This window comes from Phyllostomus discolor, chromosome 2, assembly GCF_004126475.2.
Source record: "Phyllostomus discolor isolate MPI-MPIP mPhyDis1 chromosome 2, mPhyDis1.pri.v3, whole genome shotgun sequence".
NCBI classification, from domain to species: Eukaryota; Metazoa; Chordata; class Mammalia; order Chiroptera; family Phyllostomidae; genus Phyllostomus; species Phyllostomus discolor.
Genome location: NC_040904.2, coordinates 217044133 through 217057816, shown reverse-complemented (window position 1 = coordinate 217057816; position 13684 = coordinate 217044133). Strand labels below are relative to the sequence as shown.

The following is a 13684-nucleotide window of genomic DNA, read 5'->3' as shown; positions in this document are numbered from 1 at the left end:
GGGTGGCCGGAGGATGGGGTTGTGGAGATGCGCTGGTCTCTGGTCAGATAGGATGGAGACGCCGAGGGTGGGCTGGGAATCCAGGTGCTCCAGGGCAGGGGGAAGGCGTTTACACATGGATAGAGGGGGTGGGCACAGTCCTGCGCGGCAGGCTGTTACCTGAGGCCTCTGTCCTAGGAAGTCCGTGCCATGTGCCCTCCCCCTCCCAGCTCGTCTTGGTGACACACAGCACCCAGGGCCTCGTGTGGGGTGGGGAGCGGACGGGGTGTGGACACTGCAGAGACAGCACCTGTCGAGGGGAAGGTAAGCGGCAGGTGCGGACACAGGTGCAGGTGGGGCCTCTGCGGGCATGGGGGGCCCTCAGCGGGGCCATGAGCGGGGCACCCAGGCTCTGCGTGGGTCACGTGGACAGCAGTGGAACCGCAGTTCCCAGCACCCAGGAAACCCACACGTCTGGGTCTGGGGACCATGGGGTTTGGGGCGGGGGGTGCTAGGTCACGGGGCCAGAGGTCACCAATGCCCAGGTGCCCGGGGCAAGGTCCCCACAGCACTACGGCTTCCTGGGAGGTCCTCGCCGAGGCCCCGGGCAGCCAGAGTCAGACCCTGCTGGGGCAGCCGCACTCCCCCCGCCCCCGGCAGAGCACAGGAGGAGAAAGCTCCGCATGTGCTGCTCAGGGGTGAGACTCGGCAGCAGACACCGCCCACCCTCGCCCCCTGCTGGTGGGGTTAGGGCTCCAGGGCCTGCAGTTGAACACCACGCAGGCTTGTCAGTAAGAATAACACAGCTTTATTGAGAGCTGGGGTTTCAGGTGCCCTGTCAGATCAGAATGCTGGAAACGAACATCACACAACCCTGCAGGCCTGCCGGGGTGGTGGCCCTGCCCTGGATAGGTGCAGCCCCCCCGCCAGCACGGCTGCGGCCAACCTCCACCCCGCACGCCTGCGGCCAGCTCCTGCCGGGTGCCCGAGTGCCCCACCCCAGAGCGCTGGGGCTGGCACACCCCCGCCAGGCCGAGAGGTGTTTTTAAGGCAGTCAGATTTTGCATCCTGGCTCCAAGGCCAGCTCCCACGGCCACTGGGCAGCTCTGGACAAACATTCGTCCCGAGACAGGGGACCCCTTCACCGCAGCTGGGTACAAAGTGCAAACACGGCTCTTCCTGCGTTGGTTAAAAGTAAAAACCGACCGGCAGCCCGTGGCGTCCACCCGGCACGCCCTCGGTCCTCGTGGCACCTCAGGGCCACGGCCCCGGCCCCGGCGGGCAGAGCGCACGCCTGAAGCCTTATTGCTGTGCGTGGGGTCTGGCAGGCAGGAGTGACGCAAGCTGGGCCGTCCAACTGGGTCCCACTGCCAGCTTTACCAATGCAGCATTTATTTTAAAATTAAATTAAATTAAAAAGACAAATTGCATCACCAGGTAGGTTCTGATTAAGGGCGCCGTGGCTGCGTGGCAGCGTCACACGGGGCCGTTGGAGGTGGCTCCTGTGGGTGGTGGCACGTCCACCTTCCTGCAGGAAGAAGGGTGGGGTTGGGGCCCAAGGGTCCGAGGGTCCCTGTCTAGACCCCTTTCCCTGGCCCGACCTGCTCACCTGTCCTTTGTCACTGTCCCCAGAACAGCCACTGTAGAGACGGCTGGGCCGGCTGTGGCTGCAGTGGTGACAGCCACCACGGGCCCAGGGGGGACTGTTGCGGTGGCTGCCGCAGGGGGCACAGCCCCAGCCAGGGCAGAGGTGGCTTCAGCAGGTGCAGGGGAGGTGGGGCCTGGCAGCGTGCTGGTGGCCCTGTGTGGCAGGCGAGGATCAGCTGCCTGGGCTGTCCAGAGTTCCCAACATGCCAGAGACAGCCCACCTGCCCTCGAGGCCTCCAGCCTCCTCCAGGCAGCCCCCACCCCACCGCCACAGACATGCTCCCCGTTGCCGTGAAGGGCATGGGCCCTGGCACTGCCCTGACAGCCCACACGCGTGTCTGCCCAGAAGCTCCCTCCCAGCCTGGGACTCCCCAGCCTGGCCTACACCTGGCCGGCAATCGCTTCCCCTGAGTGTGCCAACTCCAGCTGCACTAGGACCCCTGGGAGCCTGCAAGGGCAGGGTCAGGGGAGGGGCCTCAGGGGCCTCGTGGTGGGGGCCGCGCCAGGTGCGGTGGGGCAGCTAAGGGACAGACACACTGGAGCTTGCAGACCACTGAATGGACTAGGGAAGGTGCGAGCCCACGCCAGCCAGAGTGGGCACGATGAGACCCGTGCAGACTGCCCCGTGGAAGTGGGCAGTTTGCTTTCAGAATGACATAATGTACTTTTCAGAGCACAGTTGTTTTTTGGAGAGGGGAGACTTAGGAAGAAATTTAAGAATTGTATGATTCCTCAAGGAAATGGGGGGCAGGCCCAAGGGAACAGGCCGTGTCATCTGGGGTCCCAGGACCAAGCGTGCTGTGAGCCGGAGTGGGACCCCAACAACGGGGTGCGCAGAGCTCCACAGTCACATGGGGACCGGGGGTGGGGGCCCTGCCAGGGGCCGGCCTGCCCCACCTGTGGCGAAAACCACCAAGGGCCTGGCTCCCTGAGAGAACACCCCCTCCTGCGTCACCTGTCTGCTCCCTGACCCCTCTTGGTGGGGTCAGGCCAGCAGACCACCTGCCCCTCCTTCCCTAGTTTCCGAAACACAGCTCCCTAAGTCGTCCCCTCCCCCACCTAGTCCAGCCAGGGGAGGTCTGTCTGTCTGTCCATCGAGGAATCCCAAAGGCCAGACCTGCTTCCTGAGTATGGGGAGGGAGCACAGTGGGGGCTGAGCTCGCAGGGGGGACACCCGCCCGTCGGGGTTCAGTGCAAAGCCCTGACACCCCCACCCTCCTGTCCGAGTGTGATGGGCGTTTCCCGGGTGCCGGCTTAGGGAGCACGTGCCCACGACTCCACACACACCAGACGGGACGGAAGCCGAGCGCCCTCCCCACGCCCTGGGGCCACCCCGGAACCGGGAGCGGTGGCTCTGCTGGGCCAGAGCTCTGCAGGCCGGGCCGTTCTCTCCAAGGTGGGCCGGTGGGTAGGGCGGCCCCACCCCAGGACCCTGGGGTGGGACATTCGGGCCCTCTGTGCTATCTCAACACCCGTCATCCGGGGCCACCCCTCCCCACAGAGCTCCCTCCACGGGGTCTCGGGGCCATCAGGCGGCAGCCTCTGCCCGCTCCCGGGCGAGCCGAGTGCTATGGAGACGAGACCCACGGGTACCTGCACCCACCCCGCCCCGCACACCTGGGAGCTGATGCAGGCACTGGGGGGGCCTCCCGACCGGGACCCATGCTGACAGCCTGCGAGGCAACAGCCACCTTCTGCTCGTCCTTGTTGCTGTCCGGGGCCACCAGAGGGGCGTCCCTGGAGACACACACACTCCAGGTGCATGGGGCAGCAGGGTCGGCTGCAAGACAGGGCCAGAGACACGGGTGAGGGTGGAGGGGCCCAGAGGCATGCGGGCACTTGGGAGCTCCAGCCTGAAATCCTGGCACTGCCCTCCCCTGGGGCTTCCCACTCCCACCCCTCCTGTGTGGCCCTGACACACTGGGGTCTCCACACCCGTCCGGTGGGGGCGCAGGGCCAGGGGCTCGGGACAGGTTCCGCAGACGACACGAAGGCGGCACGGCGGGCACGCAATGGCACGAGGCAGGCGGCCAGCGGTCGCAGCAGCACAGAGGAAAGCAGGGCCCGACCCGCACTCCCAGGGGGCCGAGGCCTGCCACCCCATCCTGGGCCGGCGCCGCCGCCTCCCACTGCCCCGCCCTCACAGCTGCTGACTCACGGGCTCTCTCCAGGCCCTGGCTCAGGCCACCCTGGGCATCGCCACGTCCTGTGCCCACCGGGGAGCTGCACCCGGGCCCCGACTCGGAGCTGTGGATGAAGCCGAGGCTGAGGCCGTGCCGGGGAGAAACTGTCCCAGAGGTGGACGAGCTTGCTCCGGCCTGCCCTGCCTTCCTTACCAGCAGAAAGGCTGGAAGTCAGTGAACTTGGCCCAGCCTTTCTCCTCCAGAGCCGAGGCGCTGCGGGCGCTGGCTGCCCACACACTGGAACCCACATCCATTGCTACTCCTGGGGCTGGAGCAGTCGGGCTCACTGGCTCATCAAATGCTGTCCACGTGGAGCCTGCCAGGGCGAGACGCAGTGGGCCAGGCCCTTGACCAGGAGGTCGGCCCCTCTTGCCCTCAGCACCCCCAGCCCAGAGGCAGCAAGGGGGGCCCCACGAGAAGAGCCATCTTCCCAGTGGGCCTGGTGGCTGATGTGGCTGAGAGGAGCTGCTGAGGACTGAGCCACAGCAGTGGCCACCAGCCCCGTGTCCTTGCAGTCCGTGGCATGGGGAAGCCACTGCCTGCAGGGTGGTGGCCTCCCCTGACAGCTCAGTGGGTGTCGGGCTCCAGGGAGCACCCACCAGGCACAGGCAGGGCGCTCCATCCTCCATCACCCGGGTCCCCCACCCAGCCGGAACGCAGCACCCCAGGTGTGCACCTTCTGAGCCACCCTCTGTGCGGGGACCGTCCTGGGCAGCGGCCGGAGGAGCCCCCGCCCGAGCCACATCCCCATCAGCATCCTTCCGGTCCTGGCCTCCCCGGGCCGGGCTGTTCTCCGGGCAGCTCTCGGAGGCAGGGGGGCCCCCAAACCTGGAGGAGAAGCACGGTCAGGGCCATGGGGTGGCACGGCTGGGCAGGGCAGGGCGGGGGTGCACGAGCGCCCACGGGAGGCCCGGGAAAGGTGGGCAGGCCACACACCTGGCTCTGGCCGTGACCCGGGCGGCACAATGAGTCTCCTTGTCCTCCCAGATGTCGTCGTCCTCGTCGTCGTCAAAGGGCTGGATGTGGTCGCTGCAGCAGGCCTCAAACAGAGCCGCGCTGGGCTGCGAGACCCCACGAGTTCCACTCGGCTCCCGGGGGCCCCGCCCACAGCCTCCCAGGACGGGCCCCCGCTGGGAGGGACGGGGCCCCCGCGGAGCAGCCCCCCTTCCGTGCTGCCCACCGCTGCCGCCGTGTCCCTGCCCCCTCCAACGCACACCACGCCGGGGACTCACGCTGTCCTCGTCGGCGTCGATGCTGAAGTTGATCTCTGCAATCCGGTCGAACGGAGCGCTGGAAGGACAGTGAGGACACTCGGCACCTGGGCAGGTGGCGTCACCTCAGGAGGGCACCCGCTGCACGTGCCGGCTGGAGCCAGGCTGGAGACCCGAAGGAGTCTGGGGCCCAGAGCAGGTGGCGGCCGAGTGCGAGGCCAGAGCTCCACGGCCAGTCCGGGAGCACGGCTGTCACTGGGGTGGGGCCCCGCCCTGCGCACACCTGCTTTCCCCCCAGCTCTGGGAGGAATACCTGGGCGGCTCCCGCCTGGCTGCAGTGTCTGGTCTGAGGGTGTCTGGGGCCTGTGGGGGCACACTCCGCCGCACCTGCCCACATGAGCCACACCTGGCTCTCAGCTGAGGAAATGCGTGGTGTGGCCTCTGGGGCCAGGCAGGGCTGAGCCACGGGCCTGGGACCTGGTCAGCCTGAGAACCCAACTCCATCCTTCCAAAGGGACTGAGGGAGGGGGTGCGAGGCACAGGTCGGGGTCACGGTGCACAAGGGAGGCAGCCTCAAGTGACGCACAGGAGGCTGGGTGGGCCCGGGGGCTCACTTGACACTGTCGTCCTGGTCTGCGAACTCCTCGTCGTTGAAGCCGAACTGGTCCACGAAGGCGGCCGTCATCTGCTGCACCTGGTACTCGGAGAACGCCTGGGAGGCAGAGGCAGCGTCGGGGGCGGGCCCGGGACCCAGGCTGCTCCCCACCACTGGCCGCTCAGGACACGTGCTCACGTGGGTCACATTCAAACTACCTATTTAACTTTCAGTTGGCCCGTATGTCCCCAAAGGTCCTATCAGTGCACGTGGCTCTCGGGGAGAGTGAGCACCTTCCCAGTGGCCATCTCCCACGGCAGTCTGGTGGTGCCACCCGGGGACCCCTGGAGGCCTCGGCGCGGCCAAGACGGCAGGGAAGGTCCTGGCCACACCCACCTGCTGAAGGGACAGCTCGTTGGGGAACACGCCCTCCATGTCCTCGTCTTCACTCGAGGGGTGGAGGTGGTGGGTGCTCACCTGCAGCAGCAGAGGGCGGGCCTGAGCCTGGGCCCGGGACCAGGGCCCAGCCCGCTCCCCAGGTGGCCCACACAGGGCCTGGGCACGACTGGGCCTCCGAGGCCACACCCGGAGCAGAGGCTGCAGGACACACAGGGGCCGCACCCGCACCCGCACGCACGCACCAGACAAGCCTCCTCACCAGGTCCACGGCGTTTCTGCGGTTGGTCTCTGTCAGCGTCTCCTCCACGAAGCTCTCCCAGCGCCCGCGGCAATCTGCAGGGAGTCCTGCGAAAGCAGCGCTGCTGGGTCCCGGGTGCCCCTGTGGGGGGGCCTGGAGGGACCTGAGGGCCCCTGGGGTGACAGCTGCTGGGGCCTGCAGGGCCTCAAGAGGTCGTGCAGGCACAGAGCCTGCCCACAGCGTGTCGGAGACCTAAACTTCCTTGGTGCACAAGGGACCCCCAGGGGGCCCCAGCCACAGTGCAGTGGCACAGGCCTCTGTGACAAAGTGGCCGACAACCCATGGGCCTGTGTCCGTTCTCCTGGGGAGTCAGAGCCTCAGAGACCCGCACCCCGGAAACACGGAGGGAAGGCACGGCGAAGAGCCCCCCACGTGCCTGTCGCCCCCACACTGGGCCTTCACAGGCCCCGGCCCTTGTCAGGGGCACCCAGGGACCTGGGGCCTGACCCCCACCCAGAAACCACGGACTGAGAACACCCAGCTGTCCCCAGAACTCCTCTGGCTTGCACTTGCTCTGTGGCTGGGGGCTGCCTCACTGGCGCTACCTGGGGCCCTGCCTGGCTCCGCCCTTGAAGCCCAGCGCCGCACACCGTGTGCCCAGGGTGTGAAGGATGGGAAGGGGCAAGGTCACGGCTCCCCAAGGCGGGGGCCTACAGCATGATTCGGAGGAAGCCCCAGGGGCGGGGGTGGGGGGCAGGCCCAGGGCGAAGGTGAGGCTGGGCCAGGACAGGGCTGCGAGAGCTCAGAGAGCAGCTGCCAAGGGCAGGACTTGAGCATGCTCATGCGCCTGGGAGTGGAGCCTCAGCCGTGCAGACACCTGGGCTCCGAGGCCCAGGCCCACCCACAGGGAGACCCCACGGGAAGGCAGGCCGACCGTCCAGTACCCATGCCGCTGCCACTGGCTGGAGGGGAGGCAAGGCAGCCTTGGGCAGCCAGACCTGCAACAGGGCTCACCTCGGATGACCTCGCTGACTGGGGTCTGCATGGGGCCCCTCTCCAGGTTCCGCACCACCGCATTGGCGATCCGGGTGAGGTGGCCCATGTTCCCGCGCCTCATGCCACCGGCTGCCCTGAAAGTGGAGGGCAGCATGCGGGCGGCTGCCGGGCCCGGGCCTCACCTGCGGGACCCAGGGCCCCTGCCCCGCCTCCACCGGCAGCAGTGGGGCTCAAAGCCCGAGCGCCCCACCCACCCTGTAAGACCCTCTCAGCCTCTGCTGCCAGGCAAGGCCGCCCGGCGGCCCCTTGCCAGCACTTAGATCGCTCCAGCTGCCCCCGCTCCCAGAGGCCGTCCCAGCACGACCCGGAGCCCAGCGCCCAGGGGGCGCCGGCCCAGCAGCAGCAGCAGCAGCAGCAGCAGACACAGAGGAAGACACTGGCACACCCCTGCGGCACACGCAGACGGAGCACGCCCTGCTCCCGGCTCTGAGGGCCCAGGGCCTCGCACAGGCTCTCCAGCCGCACAAGTCACCTCCCTCACTGAGCTCTGGGCAAGGGGCGCTGCTCTTCCTGGCCTCTGTGCATCTTTCCCTACTTGGCCACGAACACGTGGCTCTGTGCAGCCTCCCGTCTGCCCTGCACGTGACCCCACAGCAGGGCAAGTCCCAGTGTCCCAACAATCAGGAAGAGCTTCAGCGTGAAACGTTCACGGGTCCACGAACAGCCCTTGAACCAGACGGAGAGCCTGCTTTCAACAACGCACTCTCCCCTAAAACCCTGAGAACGCCCAGAAGAGGAAGCTGAGGTGAGCGAGCAAGCGCGCCTGAGCTGGAGGCGCCGGCCAGGCAGGGGAGGGTCAGGAGGAAGCGGGAAGAGGGCCCGGCCACAGGGGCGGCTGCCAGCCCCTCCCAGCGCGCTGGCGGGAGAGGACAGACACGAACTGGGGGCTCCGTAAGAGCAGGACAAGAAGGAGGAAGCCGGGGGCAGTGGTCAGACCAGGGCGGGGGTGGGGCTGCCCACGCTGGACCCTGCGGGCGCCCTGGGGACCTGGATGGTCAGGACCTTCAGGCTGGAGGGATGCCACCTGCATGTTTCAGAAGGAGAGGCCGGGGGGGGGGGGGGGGGGGAGGAAGCAGCAAGTGGCCCGACACTCCTGGGGGTTCGAGGGCTCGGTGAGAAACGGCTGGCGCTGGGGTCTGGGACAGGGGAATGGGACACACTGCAGGCCAGGACAGGCGAGACACCCCGGAGCGCAGCCCTGGCCGGGTGACCCTGCCTGGCTCTGCTGCTCAGCTCCCCGGCCTCCCCAGCAGTCCCAGCAGCAGCTGTTCCCCTCAGTAGCAGGATCCCCTTCTGGAAAGCAGCCCTCCCTGGCAGCCCCGGGACCCCACAGAGCTGGCAGGCCCCATCCCACAGACGCTCGGGGGTTCTCACTGTGTGTGGTCGTTGGCCTCCCAGGCCTCCAGGATCCTTTGGACCAGGCAGCACTTCTGGAACAGCTGGGGGCACAGGGGGACGGGTCAGCATCTGGGGGGTGCATGCCCCCTCCACCCTCCCTGGTGGACCAAGTGGGCTTCGCCGGCGAGCGAGCAGGTGGCCCGAAGGGGAGCGTCACGGGAGCGCTCCCCGGGGAGCAGGAGAGAAGAGGCACGTCATGCCGAGGACACGTGCATGTGGACGCAGAAGGCCCAGGACCCAAGGAAGGGCTCGCCCTTTCTTTGTGCTCTCCACTCACGGGGGGAGGGGGAGGGCAGCTCCCCCGAGTCACGTGACGGTCAGAAAAGTGAGCACGGGAGTGGGGTGGGGGGGGCCTCAGGTGGCCTGTCTCGACGTCAGTGACCACGTGGTCTGGGTGGGGCTGGGCAGGCAGCAACATGCAACAACACGCCAGACACTGGCTCGACTCACGTGGGTCACCATCGTGTTCTCGGGGGGGCCGGCAGCAGCCTGGGGGGCCTCGGAGCCCCCGTTCCCAGGCGGAGGCTCCGCCCTGCCCTCGGGCTCACAGGCTTCCGCCCTGTCCTCCCGGACGGCGTGGGAGAGGATGGCGGCTATGCACAGCTCCACTTGGAAGTGCAGGAAGTTATTCCAGGTGTACTTGAAGAACAGGTCCTGCAGAAACGGGGGCGGGAGGCAGCCCTGGGCGGGTTTTCTTCCAACAGCGGGACCACGGGGGGGCAGCACGCCGCCCCGAAGGCCAGGCGCCGCTCTGGGAGAACCTTCCCCAGGAGCCTGGTCTCTGCTCTCACCAGAGCGAGTCAGACACGTAACTCGTTCTATCCGTCCATTCCCCCCTCCCCCGCCCTGCACACCCCCCCGCCCCGTCTCTGTTTCTCTCTCTCTATATGCACACATTACTCACCTGAGAATATGTTTATGGATTTTAGGGAGGGAGGAAGGGGGGGAGGAGAGAGACACAGAAGCACCGACCAGAGGCTTCCCGAGTGTGCCTGAGGGCACCCCGCCCCCCCCCCCCCCCCCCCCCCCCCGCCAGCCCGGCAGGGGACCACACCCACACCCTCTGATGAGAGGGAGGCCGCTCCCACCAACGGACCCACCCGCCCGGGCAGAGCGTAACTGGTGTTTGGCCTCTCTCTTTATCAGTGTGTGTTTTAAAAGGCTGTGTATTTCCTGATAAAGTCGACTTTAGCTACATTCCACACCTTCTACTAGGTAGGATTTTTATTCCTCCTCTGTGATTTCACCCTAACCCGCGGGTCACTGGAAGTGTGTTAAACCCTCAGACAGACAGGAGGCACATGGAGCCAGGAGACCACTGGCAGACACCGCCCTCAGGAACCCGGAGGGGCCCGACCCTGAGCTGCACCCACTGAGGCCTGACGAGCTGAGCCAGGACGCGGCGCCCCGCCCTTCACAGCCTCTTCCGGGTGAGGGGTGGACAGGCAGCAATGGCAGCGTGCCCTGGAGTCTCTGACCCCGTAAGCAGGTAGTGAGGCGCTGGCGGGGGAGAGCTGACACAGGCACACCTCTCTGCACACCCCACGGCCACGCCACCTCGCACGGAGCAGGGGCCACGGCCACCCGGGTCCCAGACTCTGCTGCCTACGCAGGGGAAGGGCTGGGAAGGGGAGTGGGGAGCGGGCAGGAGGGCGGGCTGCAGGCTCCACTGGGGGTGAGTTTGGGCCCCTCCTTCACACATGGACATGGCTGTGGGATGAAGGCAGAAAGCCCACCTGCCGGTGTGACCTTGAGAATCTTGCAGGTGGCTCCCCAGTACAGAGAGCCCAGACCAGACGGCTTCACCAAACACTTAAGGAGGACACAGCGACATCCGCCCTCCTCAAACTCTCCCCAAAGCTGAAGAGCACCGCTTCCTGACTCCTCCTATGAGGCCAGCATCATCCCGGCACCAAAGCCAGACAGACATCCCAAGACAAGGAAACTACAGGCCAATGACCTTTTTAAAAAATACACATTTTATGGATTATGCTATTAGTTTTCCCATTTTCTCCCCTTTATTCCTCATCACCCCGCACACCCCCTCCCACCTGCATTCTCACCTTTTAGTTCACGTCCATGGGTCACACACACAAACTCCTTGGCTTCTATGTTTCCCACACTAGTCTCACCCTCCCTGTCTATTTCCCACCCACCACTTGTTACTTATCCTCTGTACCTTCCCCCCTCCCACTCCCCTGCTGATAACCCTCCATGTGATCTCCATTTCTGTGGTTCTGTTCCTGTTCCAGGTATTTGCTCACTTCGTTTTTGTTTTTGGTTTGGTTGTTAATAACTGAGTTTGTTGTCATTTTACTGTTCATATTTTTTAATCTTCTTTTTCTTGGATAAGTCCCTTTAACCTTTCGTATAATAAGGGCTTGGTGAGGATGAACTCCTTTAACTTGAGCTTATCTGGGAAGCACTTTATCTTCTCTTCTATTCTAAATGCTGGATGCAGTAAATTTTGGATGTAGGTCCTTACCTTTCATGACTTCAAATACTTCTTTCCAGCCCCTTCTTGCCTTCAAGGTTTCTTTTGAGAAATCAGCTGATAGTCTCATGGGAACTCCTTTGTAGGTAACTGTCTCCTTTCCTCTTGCTGCTTCTAGGATTCTCTCCTTATCTTTAATCCTGGGTAACTTGATGATGATGTGCCTTGGTGTGTGCTTCCTTGGGTCCAACTTCTTCGGGACTCTCTGAGCTTCCTGGACTTGCTAGATGTCTATTTCCTTCGTCAGATTAGGGAAGTTCTCCATTATTTTTTCAAATAAGTTTTCCATTTCTTGCTCTTCCTCTTCTCCTTTTGGCACCCCTATGGTTCAGATGTTGGAATGTTTAAAGATGTCCTGGAGGTTCCTAAGCCTCTCCTCATTTTTTTGAATTCTTGTTTCTTCATTTTGTTTTGGTTGAATGTTTCTTTCTTCCTTCTGCTCCAAACCATAGATTTGAGTCCTAGTTTCCTTCCCATCACTGTTGGTTCCCTGTGCATTTTCTTTTATTTCACTTAGCGTAGCCTTCAATTTTTTCATCTAATTTGTGACCATTCAACAAATTCTGTGAGCATCCTGATTACCAGTGTTTTGAACTGTGCATCTGATAGGTTGGCTATTTGTCACTTAGTTGTATTTTTTTCTGGAGCTTTGATCTGTTCTTTCATTTTGGCCATTTTTTTTTTTGTCTCAGCGCACCTGTTACACAGTAAGGGGAAGAGCCTTAGGTGTTCACTGGGGCAGGGAAACCCACGTGGCTGCGTTGTGACACTGCACGTGGGGCAGGGGTCCGAGAGGGAACAGTGCTGTTTGCTGGGCTGTCTGCCAGTTTTCAGTCACTTCCCCCGATTCCCACAAGCAAACTGGGCCCTTCTGGTGCTGATTCCCAGGTGGGTGGTTTGTTATGTTCCAGGACTACGTGAGTCTCTCTGTTGAACTCTCCTGTGAGGCTGGGAGTTTCTCCTGCCACCACCTCAACCCCCACAGGTGTTTCCAGTCTGAGGTGTGAGGCTCTATTTCCCTGCGCTGGGACCCTGGGTTGTGTGGTCTGTCTCGATTCCCAGTTGTTCCTCCCAGTTTATCTGCACGTGAGTGTGGGACTGCCCACTCTGGAAGCCACTGCCTTGCTGCCAGTCCTCTCCGCCCCGCTGCCCGTCTCCACCCCTCCCCCCGGTCTGGATGAGTGTGTCTTCTTTTACTCTTTGGTTGTCAGACTTCCATACAGTTCAATTTTCTGTCAGTTCTGGTTGGTTTTTGTTTTTAAATTTGTTGTTGTCCTTCTCGTTGTGCCAGGAGGCACAGTGTGTCCACCCAGGCCTCCGTCTTGGCTGGAAGTGTAGACCGAGGCCCTTTCCGAGCACTGATCAGAAAAATCCTCAACGAAATACTAGAAACAGGAAGCCAGCAGCATGTTGAACGGACCACACACCATGGCTGAGTGGGACTCACTTCCGGAACACAAGGACGGCTCACCACGACAACTGAACAGTCAATCGGGTCGGTGTCCACTGACCAAAGGACAACAACCATGCAATTACCTCAAATGACACTGAAAAGCATTTGACAAAATTCAACACTTTTTAAATAAAACACTTAATAAAGCAGGAATAGAAGGAACCTTCCTCAGGTTCCTGCCCATGATCAAGGGCACCCAGGATGAGCCCACAGCAAACGCTGCACTAACACCATGGGGACAGGCTGGAAGCCCACCCCCCAAGGTCAGGAGCCACTTCTGTTCAGCACAGCACTGCGCAGTGCAGCCAGAGCAATCAGGAAAGAAAAAGAAATAAAAGGTATCCAAACTGGAAAGGAAGCAGTAAAATGGTCTTTTCCCAGATGACATGATCTTGTATAAAGAAAGTTCTACAAATTTCACATAACTGTTAGATCTAATAAACCAGTTTCAAGATACAAAATCAACGCAGAAAAGCCAGTTGCATTTCTAGATGCTAATAATCAACAATCCAAAAAAATTAAGAAAATTCCACTTAAGACAGCACCCAAAAGAATAAAATACTTAGGAATAAATTTATCCTAGGAGGTAAAAGACGTATACACTGAAAACTACAAAACACTGCTGAAAGAAATTAAAGACCTGAATAAATGGAAAGATACCCATGTTCGTGGGCTGGAAGATTAATTTTGTCCTGATGAAAATACCACCCAAGTATCTGACCTACGGATACAACACCATCTGTCAAAATCTCACCCAATGGTATTTTTTTGTAGAAGTAGAAAAGCCTACCCTAAAATTCATGTGGAATCACAAGGGAGACCTAAATGACATAAATTGTATAAAGGTTTTACCTATCTATTTTTAGAGAAAAGGGGAGGGACAAGGAACGAGAGAGAAGCACCATCAGACACCCCCCTACATGCGCCGACCAGAGCCGAACCGACAGACCAGGCGTGGGCCCCGACCGGGAATCGAACCGGCGACCCCTCCTCGGTGTGCAGGGCAGGGCCCGACCGACTGAGCCATGCCA

At 62.2% G+C, this 13684-nt stretch overlaps 1 protein-coding gene across 8 annotated transcripts in view; it reads right to left on the bottom strand.

Moving 5' to 3' along the window:
• Positions 1-13684, bottom strand: part of PPP6R2 (protein phosphatase 6 regulatory subunit 2) — an 80048-nt gene that overhangs the window by 18097 nt on the left and 48267 nt on the right. For 3 of the 8 annotated variants that reach the window (XM_036019796.1, XM_036019792.1, XM_036019800.1), the window contains 14 exons: positions 9157-9360; positions 8683-8747; positions 7267-7382; positions 6274-6359; positions 6012-6092; positions 5635-5732; positions 5042-5099; positions 4746-4870; positions 4486-4637; positions 3963-4125; positions 3785-3873; positions 3244-3406; positions 1589-1780; positions 765-1507 (listed from right to left, as the gene is read on the bottom strand). In XM_036019796.1, the coding sequence (XP_035875689.1) occupies positions 1456-1507; positions 1589-1780; positions 3244-3406; positions 3785-3873; positions 3963-4125; positions 4486-4637; positions 4746-4870; positions 5042-5099; positions 5635-5732; positions 6012-6092; positions 6274-6359; positions 7267-7382; positions 8683-8747; positions 9157-9360 (1644 nt within the window). In that variant the 3' untranslated portion in view covers positions 765-1455. Of the gene's footprint in view, positions 1-764; positions 1508-1588; positions 1781-3243; positions 3407-3784; positions 3874-3962; positions 4126-4485; positions 4642-4745; positions 4871-5041; positions 5100-5634; positions 5733-6011; positions 6093-6273; positions 6360-7266; positions 7383-8682; positions 8748-9156; positions 9361-13684 lie in introns of those variants that run through there. The other 5 variants (XM_036019795.1, XM_036019799.1, XM_036019793.1 and 2 more) reach the window with 4 other exon arrangements.